This window comes from Phoxinus phoxinus, assembly GCF_949152265.1.
Source record: "Phoxinus phoxinus genome assembly, chromosome: 8".
Taxonomy (NCBI): domain Eukaryota; kingdom Metazoa; phylum Chordata; class Actinopteri; order Cypriniformes; family Leuciscidae; genus Phoxinus; species Phoxinus phoxinus.
Genome location: NC_136883.1, coordinates 18,509,608 through 18,528,570, shown reverse-complemented (window position 1 = coordinate 18,528,570; position 18,963 = coordinate 18,509,608). Strand labels below are relative to the sequence as shown.

Sequence of the window (18,963 nt, the reverse complement as noted above, 5' to 3'; positions counted from 1 at the left end):
TCCAGGGACCAGCCAAGACTGATCACACGGGTGTGATCGTACGTGCGAAAGGGTTAAATTTTTAACCTTAGATGGGTTTGAAAGTTTTTTGGATTTCCAAGTTCGGGGAACAGACACAGTCTCTATATGATGATATCTAGGTGAAAGAGGCTCTATGTGATGGGATTTATCTGACCTTGGTGACGTGAGGCCGCTAGCAGACGGTCGGTTAAGCCAGTCTGTCTGCTTCCTGACCTGAGCCCCAGATTGTCATGTTTTAGCTCTAAGACTATAAGCCAAATTACTAGAGAGAAGAGCAGCACCATCCCAGGAGGGATGAATACCATCTTTTTTCAACAGGTCTGGTTTGCCCCAAAAACTTTTCCAATTGTCTATGAATTCTATATTATTTTGCGGACACCACCCAGACAGCCAGCCATTGAGTGAACACAATCTACTAACTATCTCATCACTCCTGCGAACAGGAAGGGGGCCAGAGCAAATTACAGTGCTTGACATCGTACTTGCGAGTTGACACACCTCTTTAATATTCATTTTGGTGATCTCCGACTGGCAGAGTCGAACATCATTAGTGCCGACGTGAATAATAATCTTAGAGAATTTACGTTTAGCATTAGCCAGCACTTTTAAATTTGCTTTGATGTCAGGCGCTCTGGCTCCCGACAAACATGTGACTATGGTGGCTGGTGTCTCTATTTTCACGTTCCGTGTGATTGAATCACCAATTACCAGGGCACAATCAGAATATTTCTCAGTGGGTGTTTCACTGAGCGGGGCAAATCGATTTGTTATTGGAACGGAATAGTGTTTTTTTGATCCGCGACTAGAGCGATCTCTCACTGTCAACCATCTGCCCTGCTGCACGGGCTCTACTTCAGCCGGAACCGACTCATGTAAAGAGTTCACTAGGCTAGGCGCATCCAAAATAGTATCTAAAGCTCTAGCACTCTTCTTACTATTCTCGATTAAAGTTTGGATGCGTGTCTCTAGTTCTGAAATCTTCTCCGTCAGCCTGACTGTCTCCTTGCATTTATCACATATAAATCCTATATTGCCGACAGAGAAGGCTATGGTAAACATGTGACATGAAGTGCAGGTGACAATAACAGGACAAGACATTACTCACCGTGTTTGTTGACTGATTCTTACTCACCTGGGCTTTTATGAACTCAAAGGCGCGGGCGCGCGAGAGAAAAATAAATAACTGAGCGCACGGGTGGTGCGTTAAAAGCCTAGCGAGTTAGCGTGTTGTGCTGACAATAACGGAAGCTAGCAATGTCAGGTTAATCTGAGATGTTGGGTAAGCTGTATTTAGTAGTATAAACAACTAGAAATTATAATAAATGATGGTTCAAAACAGAAAGAAATACGAAGCTAACACGAGGCTTAGGCATAGCAAACAAACTCACAGCAGCAGCAGAGTCACAGCGAGACAGACAGGAGCAATCGATCGACAGACAGTCACAAGAGAGATTCATGTCTGCACAGTGTGAGCAAATACCTTATCCCCCTGGCCTTCCTACTCCAATATCATCCGACTGCGGCCACAAATGGGTGTTCTCGTGCTGGTGGGGGTTCCCGTTTTCGCAGACTGAAACGCCCCGTTCTTATTCTTCGCCTTTCTTGCTGACTGTCAACATCCGGCCTCCTCTTCTTCGCCTCTTTTGCAGAACTGCTAACTGTCAACATCCGGGTTAATATAACAACATTCGCTAGTTAATTTTTCTCAAAAAGAAGTCTGTAACGTTACGGTTAGCATAAAACTAACGTTAGCAAGCTAAGCCATCTACAGAACGTTAACGTTAGTCCAATTACATCTTAATAAAATTACATTTACGTGTAGGACAAGTTATCTCAGTCCTATCTTTAAGCATAGGAAGACGTCAGCTAGCATCGAACTAGATGACTAAGCCAGCTTTCGAGCGGCTTGATTAAGTTTAATTTACTGATATTACAACACAATTTTAGGGAGGCTCCATGGTAGCTAAATATAATGAGAATGTTGTGGTTGTGCAGTACGTTCATTATATTCTACGAGTTGAGGACACAGATCTCTCTATGGCCCTGCCCTAGATATAAGTTTGTTGCTTCAAATAAAGGAACCCTTTGAGATCCAGTCCGAAAACAATACAGTCGTCTTAATGTCTGAATTGAGTAATGAATAGATTAAATTAACACTTGGGACATTGTGCTGTTGCAGTCCAGTTAGCAGATGCACTTAATGAAGGCTCAAACAGTAGGCTATTTGACCCCAAGGATTCACTTACTTTTCCAACTGGCACTTTTGATGTTTTCAATAAAGACACAAAATACAGTAATTTCTCTTGAACAATTTACTTTTGAACATTGTAGTACATACAGTATAAAACAAACAGATTTATTGGCATGCAAAAATGAAAGGGATTACAAAATAAAACATGTCACAAATAAAATAAATGAGTAAAAAGTGTTGACGTTGTTCTAACCACACAGACTCAGAGAACAACACTATGGTAGGCAGACATCTTCAATCAGATACCTGCCATAAGCCATGTGCCTCAGCCCCAGACGTGCGCTCGGCCAATTCCTTCTTTTGGAAAAGCCTTTGAGGCGTAGTGCAAGGCCGCTGCCACGGCCTGCAGTCTTATAAATTTTTCTAACAGTTATATGCATCAGACTGTCTTTCTTAAGTTTGAGGTCCCTTGCCAAACTATCATTAATATAAACGGAGGGGTGGAATGGCTTTGCGAGTTCCTGGAAAGTTTTCGAAACTCTGTTGAACACGCCAAGCATAGCCATGTCCATACTCAGTGTCTCTTCAATAATACGCTGAAGGACTACAGGTGGTAAGAATGGACTGTCCTCTGTTGTAATGGGTGTGCCTGATGGACAGCTTCGAGATTGGAAGGTGTGGCTGAGATGGGGAGATGGAGAAGGTGAGATGGGTGTGTCAGCTAGTCCTGCAGGGCTAGAGAAAGAAAAGAGAGATCAGTATATTGGCTACCAATATAAGTAAATAGCAATATATGAACACAGTATATAATACCTTTCACTGCTTGGAGATTGTAAGGTGTGGCTGAGATGGGGAGAGGGTGAGATGGGTCTGCCAGCTAGTCCTGCAGGGCTAGAGCGAGAGAGAGAGATATCAGTATATTGGCTTCCATCTTCATGAGCACCAAATATAATTAAATGGCAAAATATGGACGCAGTATGTAACACCTTTCTAATGTAAAGGTCTCCAGCAGCTGCCCACACCACCACCTCCTGATAGAGAGCATGTCCACCTGAAAATAAAGTTATGCTTTAAATGTCTTCATAGCCTGATACAAATCCATGTTACAGTACTATTTACTCATTGATGGGATCTATGGCAGTGTACATTTTTACAGATGTTGCCATCTCCTTCAGCAAGTACAGTACCTACAGACAAAGTTAAGTGTAAGGCCTATTGGTGCATGTTAACTGTAGCCTCCAGATAGGACAAAATGATTAAAAGCCTTATATTTCACACTACAAATCTGATTGAGATTTGAACGAACTCACCTCACTGAAATCATATGGCTTTTGGAGGGTAGAATACATTGCATACTGAAATAAACATACAAATGTGTTAGTTGTTCTGCAAACTAGTAATCAGTTATCACTTCTGAAATTATTGCATCTCACCATCAGCATAAACACACCACAGCTGTTGCTCTGATGCTGGGGAGATGCGCCCTGTGGTGGTAAAAGGGGTGTGTGATTTATTATCAATGATTCTTATTATATGATGCCTACTGATATCCACACTCATTTTGTAGCCTTAAATCATACAAAAAGTGCAACACAATGTGCTTTGAACTTGCATTTAGCAGCAACTAGGGTCCATCAGCGTCACTTTATAAAATCATAATAAATAAAAATCAAGACACCTGCCTATGTACGCTACTTTACTAAATGCAATGAATCGTGCTCCAGCCACACATTTTACCTCATCAGCCAAGTAAAATGACTTCCATGGTCCATTGGACACCGCATGAGCCAGGTTACTGAAAAGGTTTGGAAGACGAGTTAATTGCAATTCATGACTTTCAAATTTAACATTGAACCCCTTTAGGAATTGCTGAATCTCTACCATGACTACACATACCCACCTTGAGCCCTAAGAGCATGGTTTAAAAATGGGGTTGAACTACACCTTCCCATGCTAAAAAGTGACCTGGGAGTAGCAGCAATTCCTAGTAGGGACTTAGAACGTATGGAACATATGAACCAAAACCATAAATGCAGAACTAAACAAAAAGGAAGTATAGTCCAAAACAGAACTACCATACTTCCAAAAAACATGATCATATCTAAGTTTTTGGGTTCTCAAAGCAGTATTTGGGTGGTCTAAATAAAAAAACTATTAAAATAAAGATGCAGATGAGGTTTCTAGTGAACCAATGAAGAACTACTTTGGGGTGTAAACATGGAAATTGCTTTGAATAGAAAAATATAGTTACTGCTGCAAGACCCAGAGTTAGATATGAACATAGGGAACCAGTATTCAGCTTTCTATGAAAAACCTGAAGATTTCTAGGTAGCGGCCATCTCCAAAGCCACTAGGGTGTCTTGAATCAAAATACTGCATAATCCTCTGTCTTGGTTTGAGAACCTGTTAAGAGTTTTATTTCATGGAATGGCAAGATAAGGGTTGGTTAAAGACCCAAATCTTACGTCAAACAAAACAGTTATAGTAAATAGTGCATTTACATATATGTATGTACCGTATATGTATATGTGTATGCATGCATGTATGCATGTGTATATATATATATATATATATATATATATATATATATATTAAATGAATATAATTTTATACAAAGTGCTTTACAAGTGATTGCTCTCATTCATCCATTCTTTGAGGCTGAAACAAAATATCATTCAAATTTATGTTCAGCATGGCCAAAAACATTAATTTCATTGGGAGGTGGGAGTGTATGGTAAGAGTCTTCAACACACAATCCAAAATAGGGGGCATAGAGAAGTTGGAATTGATCCAGAAAAGGTTGGGTTAGATTCTTAGACCTGAAATCGTTATGCATATCAAAAATGTTGTTATGTACTGCATGAAATGTACCGACAAAGCATGAATGATGATTCAATAATAACAGCACAGTATTTCAGATAAAAAAGCCACTTCAAAGTGAGTTTACTCACACACAATGTCCAGTGCCCAGGCTGCCAGGCAGGGAGAAGCACCACGTCTTTGGATGCAAAGTCACACTGAGGAAAATAAAAAGAGTTCAAAGAGGAACTTGAACGTGAGGTTAAAGCTGAGGTACAAGTTCTGTTACATTACTACTCACAATCATTTTAGCAATGGGAGAAGCCTCATATGGAGGAAGCCAGGTGACCACCACATAGGCATCCACAGTCACGGTTGCAATGCCCTTTATTTGAAAACAGACGCATAACACACTTTGTGTAGGCAACAAAAGTATACAGTCAGGAAACTTGAATGCACAGATTATGTTAAATGTAACTTACATGTGCAATTGCAGTCTTGACGATAATGTTGAAACAACAATTTGCAATCTAAAAAAAACAATGATTAATTAGTAAGACAATTAATCATCTCACACCATAGGAAATACAGTTAAACACTTGGATCAGATTTACCGTTGCTTCAACATCTCGCTCTAGGCCCAGAGTCCAAAAGTCAGACCTTGTGAGGATCGAGTTGTTGGCTTGAACAATTTCCTCCTTAGGGTCACCCTTACTATCCAGCACATAGTCCATCTATGGGGAAATATACAGAACATTATGAATGGATGTATATTTAAAATGTCTAATTCACAAAAACTAATCTCAAACTTACTAATTCACAGAGTCTTGCGTTTGGTTCTTGTTTCCAATCAGCAACTGTAAAGTTGGGATTAGTACGGTCAACAGCTGAGGAGAGCGACTGTAACCTTGAACCTAATTCAAAATAAAGAGATGAGACAAAAATGAGAGGAAATGTGTTATTGAATAAATATACACAATCACTAATACAATGCATAAAATATAGAAGATTTCCTTACGTTTAGAGGGTGGTGAAAGATCTGGGTCTGAGCTGAACCCCGTTTCTGCTGGCTGAGAGGAGGCGGCAACAACTGGGTCGGGGCTAAGTCCTGTTGGCTGAGAGGCACAGAATTCTGCCTGACCATGCTCATTGAGACACAGCTGAATTTCAGGAGTCACAAGCTTCTTTAATTCCTCCTTGATCTTCTTGTTCTTCCGCTGATTGTAATTGTGAATAACATTACGCATCATGAAAACATGAGCAGATGGCGAGAGCATGTTCATGTAATAATTGTTTTTTTTCATGGTTGAGAAGAGTTGTTCTGCAACCTGGCTGTTAATTCTCCCTGCCAGTTCAGGTACCATCTTTATCCTCCGGAGGATATCTTTCGGGTCTTTAGTGTTTCCCTCATGGAATCTGTCGTAGAGACAATAGTGGTCTGCTGACCCAGTCAATGGATGGCCACCCGGGTCCGGCACAGTTTTCTTAGTGTTAAGCCATGGTAAATTGACCATACCACCATTAGATGCGTACTGCAAGTTTTCATGGCTGGGGTCCAACAGCCTACCCTCATGAGGGCTGAAAGGCATCGTCTCGGGCTCTCTAAGGTTAGCATGCACTGCCAGACCTCTTGCAAAATCATATATGCATATGTTGGGCATGTGTTTCCAAGATAACAATAAATCAGTGAAGTCCCTTGGACTTTCTGCCCTAATGTTAAATTTCAGCGAGACAACCTGCCCACAGGGGCACATAACAACAGCCCAGCCACCTGAGGAGAACAAGTGTTCAAGGAAGTCAAACTAAATTACCAGCAGTAGCCCAATGAGAAAAGACATTGTTGGGACATTTTTTTTACTTACCAGATGCTCCCCAAACCTTTTGAAAAACTTTATCAAATTTGCTTCGGGTTTTCATTTCTTCTCTCAGCCTTAGAACTAATTCCATTTTGGAACCTTGGGAATCAATTCCGCACTCCCTGCAGAGCTTTCGGATGGCATGGACCTGTAATAGATTACCAAAATAAAGGTGTACACTGTAAACACATTTATACTAGCTATATTGATTATATAGAATAAACAACAACAACAAAAAACACATAGACATGTTTACCTTCAAATTGGATACTTCAATCAATAGCCTGTCCTTTGTTATGTCAGTCTCTGTCTGTTCTTTTGGGTGCCTTGTTGTGTGGACCTTTTCATGCTCCGTATTGAGCACCTTGTTGGATTTGCGGGTGTGAGGTCCAATCCACGGGGCCCAGTGGTGGTACGTAGGTTTAACGGCAAAAGGATTTTGTTTATCACCTGAAAGAAAAACAGTCTGCATTGATGGCTAGAAATTAACTTTGTAATTCTTAAAGTGGAGTGAGAAAGACAAGGGGAAAAAAGGTAACAAAGGAATTATATATCTCTGGGAAACATTATATTTAAAAAGTCACTTACTTGGAACAAAACCACGTGCAATCCTCTCTAAACATAGAGAGTCCCAGAACTCATCAATGTCCACCTCCCCATCAAATCCATCTGGTGGATCCTCTAGTTCACTGACTAAAATAAAAAGAAATATCAATATACTGTAGTTAGACCACCTGGAGGGGTGGAGGGGTTCACCATACAAATAAAACCTGTATTGTACCTGCCAAGCTGAAGATACAGCTCTTGTGGAGATCCATGACCACCACAGGAGGGTGATGTCCACAGCGGACACAGGAGAAGTTATAATCATGGTCTGTCAATGCTTCAAAATGTAGGTATCCATGTATTAGGCTATTTTTGTTTGGGTACTGCTGTCGCGACGTCAGCTCCCATGTCTCGATGGCCCGACCCAGAGCTGTGTGAGTCTGGAATAAAACATCAATAATAAATTAGAAAATGTACTTCCATAAAAGTGTGCAACTGGGAAAGTTCCAATTATGTATTTAATGGCCTAATGTCATGACTGTCAGCTAAGAAGTCTCATCCTGCACCTTAGTTCTAATTACTTAATTAATGGCCTACTGTGCATAAAGATATGGAATATGAGATTTACGCATTTAACATACAGTATGGTCACATCATATTCATAAATCACAAAAATCACACGTATTGAATTTTTGAACATTTGACCTGGAGGCAGTTCCGAAGATACAGGCAAAAATGGAGGGTTAGAATGACTTTGTCATTAAAGTTATGTAAGCCATCCTCCCATTCCTGGTATCGCACCATCATTCCACATCTACTGCATTTTTTCCCATAAGTTGTCACACCTGAAATGAGATCATTGTAGCATTTAGTGGTATATACAACTTGGAAAAGGAAGAATAAATGTCAATTTTAGTTTAAACATGATACAGACCCTCGATGACTCCCTTGACAGTAATGATTTTTGCTGATTTGCTGATGATCAGGGGTTCACCAAGGGGAAGATCACCAGGACACTCAGGACAAACACACTCTTTGGGCATCAGATGTTTAGGCACTTCTGTCTCACTTGTCAACCCATACACCTTTGCTGGCAAGTCTGCAGGAAGCCTTTTCTTGTTGTGAATGTACCTAACAATTCTCCCCAAATCCTGATCTCGAGGGGGATACTGAAAATCACTTGAGGTGACAGTTTCCACCTTGTCTTCAGAGCCCTGACTATCTTGAGTATCCTCGCTCTCATCTCCCGTGAAGAGCTCCTTTCTTGTCTGGAAAAAGTGCCATTTTGCAATGGCCTTGTGGACACAGGCCTGTTTGGCTTTAACACAATGGCAATGCCACGTGTTATTTGCTGTGTCAAACATGACCATCACTCTGCCAAACTTGTTATAGTAAGACAGATTTGCCTCATAAATGGAAACATATCTTCTTGAGGAAGAGCTTCCCACCTCAACATCAACACTGAAGGGGATCCCTTCAGCGTTTGCCGCCGTTTTTTTCAGAAGACATGCCCTCTTCCGCTCCTCGCTGAACCACCTGCTACTGACAATGTCCCTCAGAAGATCCTCCCTTAGTTCAATCTGAGGGCTGAGGGGTGGTGGGCAGTATTGCAGGGACTGCACATGGGCACAATCAAAGGATATAAACCCACTCCTATGCATCACCTCAGTGTTGCGCACACAGGCATCCTGCTCACAACGAATTTGATGGCTTGGCCCCGATGTCCGCTTCTGTACATGGATGGGTGCGCTATTGCTGCTGAAGGACTTTACAACAGCAAATATTCCCCTTTCAATCTCTATTGGCTGACATGCCAGATGACGGTCGGCTGTAATGTCCTCCTTGACAGTTGAGTGGCGTCGTCTCATATGCTGCTTTAAAATTTTTTTATTTAGCACTAATTCACACTTTGTGCACTTAACCTTTCTGACCCTCGAACGTAAGCCAACAGTTTTTTTTGGTTGATGAAGCTCTACCATAGCCTCCACAGGGTGTAGCCGGGCTTCTACCATGGCCTCCATAGGGTTTAGTGGGCCTTCTAAGGCTTGAGGTGAAAAAGAGTGCAGTGGGCCTTCTAAGGCTTGAGGTGAAAAAGAGTGCAGTGGGCCTTCTGCTGGCTGAGGGTGGGGTTGGCCTTCTGCTGGCTGAGGGTGGGGTTGGCCTTCTGCTGGCTGAGGGTGGGGTTGGCCTTCTGCTGGCTGAGGGTGGGGTTGGCCTTCTGCTGGCTGAGGGTGGGGTTGGCCTTCTGCTGGCTGACGGTGGCATGTGCTGAGGTGTCTAAGCAGTTGTTTTTTTCTTTGAAACATTAGAATACAAGCACAGCAGTGGTAGTGGGACTCCTTTCTGCAGCCCCATTTGCAGGTATACATCACAACCTCTGAAAGGAAGGTAAAAAACAAAGCAGGCTTTAATAACTGGTCCAAACACAAGTGCCTTTCTTGACCACGGCTAGTGTCCTCAACTTATTCATATCAACACAAAGGTTATTAATCTAAACCAATGAATCAGCCAAAGAATCCTTAAACATACCTCCATGCTGTACCACTGTTTTCAGATGGGACTGTAAATGTGTTTCCACTTTTGAGTAGTCACCCTTATAAAGTGGGCAAAAGGGGCAGTGGAGAAATTGGCATCCTTGCTCAAAACATCTTGTGGGCTGGGGCTTGTGACCGCTCGGCAAAATTGACAGATGTAGCTATAGATAAGAGATATATGGAGCACATTAACCAAGCTCAACTTACTTTTCTCCCCCTCCTAGCACTAGCTACTACCTGCTGCGTTGAATCCAAGGAATCTTCAGGTGAGAAAGCTAAAACTCTGTTAAAAAACTAACTACGTGAAAAACGAAGTTAGTAAACAATGTGTGTTTATAAATTCTGTACCTGTAAAAGACTGTTACATAAAGTTACCTACCTCCACCAAAATTCTCCCAAAACAAAGCAATGTGCCCACCAATGTTATCTGTCACCATAAAGAATCAGCGTGGACGCTACATCATGCCTCTTTGCGAACACGTTAACAATATTAAATTCAAACCTGATAATACATTTCATATATTGAAATAAATGTAATAAAATAAAATTTCACTTAAATGGCAATGACAATTATTAATTGTCATTTAAGGGAAATTACTAACTTATATACAAGCTTGATAAAAATGATAATTCTTAGAAAATAAATTCTGATGGCACTTAAAGGCTTTTGCATCTGAATATATATATATATATATATATATATATATATATATATATATATATTCTGTTACTAAAACCAATATCCAGATCAAATATATTCTAGAATCCAGTAACACACACCCTTTGAAGTTGAGATGAAAAACTATGATTTTTAAATACATTTATTATCAGGTTGATTACAAATGAGAAAAATACCTACGTGAAAATCTTTTAGGTCCATGCAACTCTATATTCAGAAAAAAAAGTTTTTACACAAATGTATTTGCACATCTGAATCAGCATTGTTTTTGCATCACTTTTGACAGTTAAACAAAGCAGTTATTTAATTATTTTAACAATATAACACCATTTGAATTTTGGGATCGAAAATGAATGGTGTTTAGTCGGGTGAGATTGAGATTTTTCCTTTTCGTTTTTTACTTTGTAGACGATCCCTATCTGCTGTTTTACATTACAAAATGTATAGGTTGCGATACAGTTAAGGCGATTAAAACAAACACTGTGTTATCGTCTACATTTTAAAACAGTTCGAACACAACCTGTTTTTCATTCTTATGCCAAATCGTACTGATGTATTTAAGTGTTTCGGAGCTGAATCTCTGACAAATGTCAAACTTCCAACGTCAAACCAAATTCTGTAGAAGACTATTTTAGACAAATTTACTAAGTTACCACCAAAACGAGGCAACGCGCCCACCAAAGTTATCTGTATCCATATCGAAGCAGCTTGGCCGCTAACAGTTACTTCTTACCTCTTACCATCTAGCTAACACGTTAACATCCAACTTAACAATGTAACGTTATGTTAACTTAGTCTTCGCTACAAACTCTAGCTTCTAGCAACAAACATTCTTATACATTGCTTTCTTCTGGCTAGTAGCTATGGCTAAAATGAGATAGCATGACATTAGCGGCTACCGAACCATGCTTGCCGCGATTATTAATATCGGATTCGGATACATAACGTTACCATACAAGATTAAGAAGACACGACAGCTATATCAGTGATATAAAAGAGAATACTTCCCAGTCAATGTTGTAGAAATAAACAATAGCCTACTTACTGACATAATCTCTCATCGCATGACCGCTTGACAAACGTTACTTCTTCTCCGGCGAAACTTACGAGGTAAAATTGCAAATATGGAAGGGGAAATGACATCATACCCAGTGTGCCTTGCGAAACGCTTCCCGATTGGTCGATGAAACGCTACCAGGAACGCCCAAAGGGCATTCTTGTGTCATTACGGGAACGCCCAAGCCGCAGCTGGACCCTCCTCTCCTACTCAGTGTACATATTCCCACTTTGTGGACCGTGCAGCTCAACATCAGCCTCTCTTTCAGGTTTCTCCTTACCAACAGAAACAAAAATTTGTACTGCGAATCGGCAATTGCGATCAGCAAGATGTGATATGTTTCCCATCTATTGCCCAAAGACAATGTGGAAATTGCCACAATTCCTCGAATCCTTTGGCCACCTCTCTTCACTCTTGTTTTATCTTTTCAGTCTCCAGTGACTGAAACAGAGGAGAATGATTTCTCTCAATCTATGAAACAGATTACATGTACAAATTTGGCATATAAATCTGTGAATCAACATCAGCCCTATTTTATTCTTTATCTTCCTCGTAATAATTGGTGCGTATATGTTAAATGGTTATATTGTTGGAAACTTTTCCTTCTTCTAAGCAAAGACCAGGAGACGTTGGGATCACGTTCAAGCAGAAGTTATTCTTTATTGAGCGTTGCTGCAGTTCGTCCAACAAAATCTAACTAAGGCTACGTTTACACGTGGCCAGTTATTTTCATAAACGGACATTTCATCCTCTCAGTTTTCAGAAAAGTGTTCATTTACACAAACCCGTGTATATGCCGTCAAGAGCATGCCAAACCTATAGGTGGCAGTTTAACGAGAAGCTCAAGCCCACGTTAGCCAATCAGAATCCCGAAAATATAGGTCGCACTTTTGACGCAGTCCAAGTTCTGTCGCATACTGTGACGTCGACGGCCTAAAACTCAGTTTTTCTCAGTTTACATGCAAACGTGCAAACAGAGTTTTCCAAAATCTCCACTCTGGCCGGAGTTTTTACAAAGAATCGTTTTCAGAGGAGAATTCTCCGTTTGCGTGTAAACGAGGGGCACAACCGAAGGGAAATGTCTCCGTTTTTCAAAATAACCATGTACGTGTAAACGGGGCCTAAAACAGTATACATTGTAGTTTATATCATTCCAAGGGGGAGGGATTTTCCCTAAAGGAGGAGACTGAACAAAGCATGCAAATGACGTAGCCTATATGAGTCAGCTCTTTTACAGAGATTTCCTGATCTCATCAGCATAACAGTGAGCATTGATACCAATCCAATCAGCCTGACTAATCAACGGCTGGGACAGGGGCTCCAAGAGCCATTAACCCTTTGACACGTACGATCACACCGGTGTGATCAGTCTTGGCTGGTCCCTGGAGCGTACGATCACACCGGTGTGATTAGAACGTTCAGTGAATCACGTGATCAACTGCTAAATTCAAAATGTCAAACTTTTGCTTTTACTGCTTTCACGCTTTGACTGGCACTGAGCCACAGACGGACGTGCACAGTTCTCATCATTATCACAACTGTTCAGTGTATTTTAAAGGGGGGGTAAAATACTTAGTTTCAGTCAATCTCATGTTAATCTTGAGTACCTCTAGAGTAATAGTGCGTCCTTCATATCTCCAAAAAGTCTTTAGTTTCATCATATTTATAAAATAAAAATACAGCTTTCCGAGTCTATCATGAAAAAGCCGAGGTCCTTGATTCTGGGCATGGGCGGAGCTATAGAGTCAAGCGGGAGCGCGCGGGAAGGTTTGCTTATTATCGATCGTGGTTTTAATTGCAACCGGTTTGCAAATCCAGCGACGACCTGGGCCTTGTTAATAAAACATTCGTCACTGAAATGACCAGAACACAAAACCGCACTTGCCACACTCCTTTGCTGTCCTGGAAATACAAACTGCATCTACTGTTCCAGTAACACTGGGTTCTTTGGGAAGCTGAACAAGGTGAACTTTCCCTCACATCCCAAAACACACTTTTTTGGAGACATTCTTGACATAAACCATTCCTATTTAGCGCTGCTGATGATGATTTCCGGTAGTAGCGCGTCGATGAGCGCGGTCTTTCTCTCCTCTGGTCGACGTGTGCGTGAACGCGCTTTTCCGACAGCAATGCTCATATAAGGAGTTCCACTCTGGTCTACGTCATTAGATCTACGATAGAAAAAACCAGCCGAAACGTGTTGCAACCCGGAAGTATGATTTTCAGCACAGAAATTCTCTGTTATTCGTTCAAAATAACTTTTCAAACTTTGGCCATTATTAGCATGAGAATCCATCTCTTTAACACTGTAAACAACTCTGAATACATGAAACACCCTTTAATGTTTATTTTAGGTTTCATTCACTTTAAATTACATTACACAATAACAAATATATAGTTTATTATTGCGCACTAATATTTATAACAGCAAAATAACCTTTTACACATGATGTAATATTAATATTTATTCGAGTCGAACATACCTTGTAGATAAAACGGCCGTTTCACACTGCAAGCGTCAGCGCGTCGTGAGCAGCGCATATTTTTTCCGGCGTGCGTGCATGTTAATCAATGAGTGGATTCACACCAGGAGCAGGAGCAGTGCATGAGCGTCAAGCAGGAGCGTCGCGTGAGATGCAGTGAAGCGGGGGTTACGGTCATATATTTCGGGAGACATGGATGATCTTGCATGTTGTAAATCCAGCTAACACAGTCTCACCCCAAAACGTCACATACTGACGGGTCTTGACCATACGGCAACATACGACGAAAAGGGTACCCTTTAACGTCCATGTGTGACGATTCGGGTATGGTTGGGTTTAGGTATGCGTTAGGGTACCGCTAGGAGGCGCTGCTGGTGCGCTTATGTCTGCGTCTCATATTGACGTTATAGGGGTACCCTTTTCGTCGTATGTTGACGTATGGTCAAGACCCGTCAGTATATGACATTTTGGGGTGAGACCGGGCTGATCCAGCAGGCTCCGAGTCCAACTCTCCATCAGTGTTGTAAACAAATAATGGCGGCGCCCATAGCCCGTGATATCTTACGATCAACTAACATGATATTTTTCTCTCTCTAAGTATTAAAATCACATTAGGAGTTCCCTTACACATATTTAACGTTGTTAATAACTACAAGTTTGTAAATATTTAGTATAAAAAAATAAAAAATATTTTAACTGTCATGCATTGCAAGTCTTTTTTTCCCGCTGATGATGTAGAGCTGACGTCACCGTTACCTCACACTCGCCTTTGTTCTCATTTAATCAAGCTCACCAACTTCAGAGAAAATGACAGAAAATTTATATAAAAGACAACTGACAAGTGAGGAAATTAAGGACATTTTTTTTACTTCTGATGAGGAGATTTTTGATAGCGAGGCAGAGAGTGACAGCGATGAAGATCTTCCCCCAAACCTTGAAGCTCTTGACAACATTGTAGATGAAGAGACGACACCAGTCCCAAATGAGGCAGAAGAGGTAAACTCATTGTTATGGCAGGCAACCAACCTTTTTAATCCTCCTGGCCCAGGCAATTTTGACAACCAGCTCTGTGGTGTGCAAAATCCACCAGAATCACCCAGTGAGGTCAATTGTTTTAAAATGTTCCTCACAGAAGATGTCATGGGAGAAATTGTGGAGGAAACAAACCGCTATGCCTCTGACTTGCAAGAAAGGGAAATTAAAGGAAAGCTGGTTAAATGGGTTCCAACAAATATCCCTGAAATGTACACATTTTTAGTGTCAGTTCTCTTAATGGGGGTGATAAAAAAAAACATCACTTCGTGATTACTGGAGCACAGACCCCATGCTCTTGACCCCATTTTTTGGGTATTTGTTCTCACAGGATCGGCAGGCTGGCATTTCGTCAGTTCATTCCATCTAAACGGCACAGATTTGGGGTAAAGTTTTTAGTTTTGTGCGATGTGCTAACTGGTTATGTGGAGGACATGATCATTTACACTGGATCTACCACTGACATCCAACATTACCCAGGACTTGGGATTTCTGGGTCCGTTTGTGATGACACTTCTAGCACCTTACCTAAGAAAATGTCATGTTCTTTATGTGGACAACTGGTACAGTAGTCCCATACTTTTCCAGTACCTCTTGTCACTTGGCACTGGAGCTTGTGGGACTGTGCGCGCAAACAGGAAAGGGATGCCAAAGTTCACCTGTAAGATGAAAAAAGGTGAGGTGGAATTCGAAGAGAATGGGTCACAGTTGGCAGTAAAATGGCATGACAAGAGGGATGTTCATGTCCTTACCACAGTCCACCCAACTGGTATGGCAGCCACAGGGAAGCTTGATCACATCACTGGGCAACCAAGGATGAAGCCAGTCTGTGTGCTGGACTATAACAAAAAGATGGGGGCAGTTGACAAAGCTGATATGATGATCGGTTTTCATGAATGCACCAGAAAGTCTACCAAGTGGTACAAGAAAATCTTTTTTCATGTACTTGACACTGTTTTACTCAACAGCCACATCGTCTACCGGCAAATTACTGGTGAGAAATGGATAAAAATCATCTAATAATAAATATAAAGATAAAAAGTGATTATTAATTAATTATTTAATTAATTATTATTTTTAATTAATGTAATCTAAAGTGTTAAAGGGTTAGTGTCACAAGGTGACGGGTCAACGGAACTATCATCCGGGGAAATGTTTTCGGGTGGTAGCGGTTATAGTGTGACACTGGACCGGTCCCCCAATGTTTTGGGTCCGGGCGGAGCCGCTAAATGAAGAGACGAGCGTCAGCTGTGCGAGAGGAGGGAAATTAACAGTGATTGGGACACACATCCACATTGAGGATTATAAGAAGGGCATTCTGGCGTGAAGAGGGGGTGATATGGAGCGGTAAAGATTAACGCGGCGAAAAGGCGGAACTTTATTCTTGGCGTCCTGGGAGACTGGAAAGGATCTATGAAGTGAAAGTGACGAGGATTGGAGAGTGGCTGAGCATCCACATTGTGTATACGGTACACACTATTTGCAGCGTTGGATATTCAGACCTATTAGTGTGAGAGGACGTCGGCTGGGATCGCGAGTGGGGGCCTTACTCACTGTGTGTTTGTTGTGGACTGCAGTGCTTAGTGTGAAGTGAACACGTGTGACTCTTTGAAGTGATTTCCTGCATGCACAAGTGTGGGTGTATAATTCTGCTTCCACTCGTTGGCCCAGTGGGCAGAACCGTGAAAAGATCCCTTACCATTGTCTGTTATATCATCTGCTGTCTGTTCTGAAGAGCAGCCGCTGTGAGAAAAATCCCTTACCACAGCCTGTGCCCTCGTCTGTTGCTGTCTGCCCGGGAGAGAAGTGGCTGTGAGTAAATCTATCGCCATTATTTGTTTCATTGTCTGTTGTCTGATATCTAGAGAGAAGCCGCTGTGTGAAAGCCTCCTCACAATTGTCCCCTTATCTGCTGTTTGCTCTGGAGATGAGCCGCTGTATGAACATCTCTTACCACGGTCTGTCATCATCTGTTGCTGCCCGTCTTGGAGAGGAACTGCTGTGAGTAGACCCTACTATCGTTCTTTGCTCTATTATCTGCCGTCCGCTCCGCAGAGAAGCCGCTGTGTGAAAGCCTCCCATCACAGCCTGCTGCCATCTATTCAGGAGAGAAGTTGCTGTGAGTAGATCCTACTGCCATTCTCTGCCTTATTATCTGCTGTTTGCTCTGGAGATGAGCCGCTGTATGAACATCTCTTACCACGGTCTGTCATCATCTGTTGCTGCCCGTCTTGGAGAGGAACCGCTGTGAGTAGACCCTACTATCGTTCTTTTCTCTATTATCTGCCGTCCGCTCCGCAGAGAAGCCGCTGTGTGAAAGCCTCCCATCACAGCCTGCCCCATTGCCTGCTGCCACCTATTCAGGAGAGAAGTTGCTGTGAGTAGATCCTACTGCCATTCTCTACCTTATTATCTGCTGTCTGCTCCGCAGAGGAGCCGCTCTGTGAAAGCCTCTTATTACAGCCTGTTCCATTGTCTGTCGCTGTCTATTCTGGAGAGAAGTTGCTGTGAGTAGAATCTACTGCCATTCTCTGCCCTATTATCTGCTGTCTGCTCCGCAGAGGAGCCGCTGTGTGAAAGCCTCTTATCACAGCCTGTTCCATTGTCTGCCGCTGTCTATTCTGGAGAGAAGCTGCGGTGAGTGGACCCTACTGTGGTTCTCTGCTCTAGTACCCTCTGTCTGCTCCGCAAAGAAGCCACTGCGTGAAAGCCTCTCATCACAGCCTGTTCCATTGCCTGCCACTGTCTATTCTGGAGAGAAGCTGTTGCGAGTAGATCTTACTGCCATTCTCTGTTCTATTATCTGCTGTCTGCTCCGCAGAGAAGCCGCTGTGCGAAAGCCTCCCGTCACCGCCTGTTCCATCGCCTGCCGCTGTCTATTCTGGAGAGGAGCTGTTGCGAGTAGATCTTACTGCCATTCTCTGCTCTATTACCCGCTGTCTGCTCCGCAGAGAAGCCGCTGCGTGAAAGCCTCTTATCACAGCCTGTTCCATTGTCCGCCGCTGTCTATTCTAGAGAGAAGTTGCTGTGAGTAGATCTTACCGCCATTCTCTGTTCTATTATCTGCTGTCTGCTCCGCAGAGAAGCTGCTGTGCGAAAGCCTCTCATCACAGCCCGTTCCATTGCCCGCTGCTGTCTATTCTGGAGAGAAGTTGTTCTGCTGCATGGAAGTCTATACATCTACCTGCTGCCTGCTTCGGAGATAAGCCACTGCATGAGAGTTCCTTACCACAGTTGTTCTACTGTCCGCCGCTGTCTATCCTGGAGATAAGCCGCTACCCAAGAGTTCCTCACCGCAGTTGTTCCATTGTCTGCCGCTGTCGGCTCTGAAGAGGAGCCACTGGGCGAAGATCCGTCTGAAGACGCACCGTTGTGTGCTCGACCCTTATCGTTGTCTGCATTTGTCGCCCAAAACGGCTACTCACTGGTTCCGCCGAAGAGGAACGAACGAGTCGACCCTCTGCTGGACAGAGGAGAGCGGAGTTGGAACTCTTCTACTACGTGTTTTAACAAAAAGGATTTTAATTCAATAAATTGACTTTTATTACTCATCCTGTTGTCCGTCTGTGGTGTCGCTGGGTAACTCCTCGAGGTGGTACATATCAAAGGGGCTCGTCTCGGGCCGTGACATTAGTTCACCCAAAAATGAAAATAATGTCATTAATGACTCACCCTCATGTCGTTCCAAGCCCGTAAGACCTCCGTTCATCTTCGGAACACAGTTTAAGATATTTTAAATTTAGTCCGAGAGCTTTCTGTCCCTTC

At 42.3% G+C, this 18,963-nt stretch overlaps 1 protein-coding gene and 1 long non-coding RNA gene across 5 annotated transcripts; both read right to left on the bottom strand.

Moving 5' to 3' along the window:
- Positions 1 to 2,415: 2,415 nt before the first annotated feature.
- On the bottom strand, positions 2,416 to 11,719 carry LOC307002740 (uncharacterized protein). Of its 4 annotated transcripts, XM_079620628.1 has the most exons (23): positions 11,672 to 11,718; positions 10,807 to 10,833; positions 9,943 to 10,108; positions 8,396 to 9,790; positions 8,348 to 8,365; positions 8,119 to 8,258; positions 7,649 to 7,853; positions 7,456 to 7,560; positions 7,124 to 7,317; positions 6,874 to 7,015; positions 6,030 to 6,782; positions 5,825 to 5,925; positions 5,626 to 5,745; positions 5,494 to 5,541; positions 5,313 to 5,396; positions 5,164 to 5,229; positions 4,527 to 4,615; positions 3,950 to 4,007; positions 3,646 to 3,696; positions 3,523 to 3,567; positions 3,199 to 3,263; positions 3,026 to 3,103; positions 2,416 to 2,947 (listed from the first exon to the last, which is right to left on the bottom strand). In XM_079620628.1, exons 1-23 carry the CDS (start codon positions 11,675 to 11,677, stop codon positions 2,488 to 2,490), a joined length of 4,416 nt encoding a protein of 1,471 aa, XP_079476754.1. In that variant the 5' UTR covers positions 11,678 to 11,718; the 3' UTR covers positions 2,416 to 2,487. The 4 variants fall into 4 exon arrangements, 3 of the variants coding, with proteins under 3 accessions (XP_079476754.1, XP_079476752.1, XP_079476753.1); XM_079620626.1 differs by having other exon boundaries at positions 8,348 to 9,790; XM_079620627.1 differs by lacking the exon at positions 10,807 to 10,833 and having other exon boundaries at positions 8,348 to 9,790; positions 11,672 to 11,719.
- A 3,364-nt stretch (positions 11,720 to 15,083) lies between these two features.
- On the bottom strand, positions 15,084 to 18,736 carry LOC307002823. The gene is made up of 3 exons (XR_013798552.1): positions 16,145 to 18,736; positions 15,951 to 16,032; positions 15,084 to 15,857 (listed from the first exon to the last, which is right to left on the bottom strand). It is a non-coding gene; the product is annotated as an uncharacterized lncRNA (long non-coding RNA).
- Positions 18,737 to 18,963: the final 227 nt, after the last annotated feature.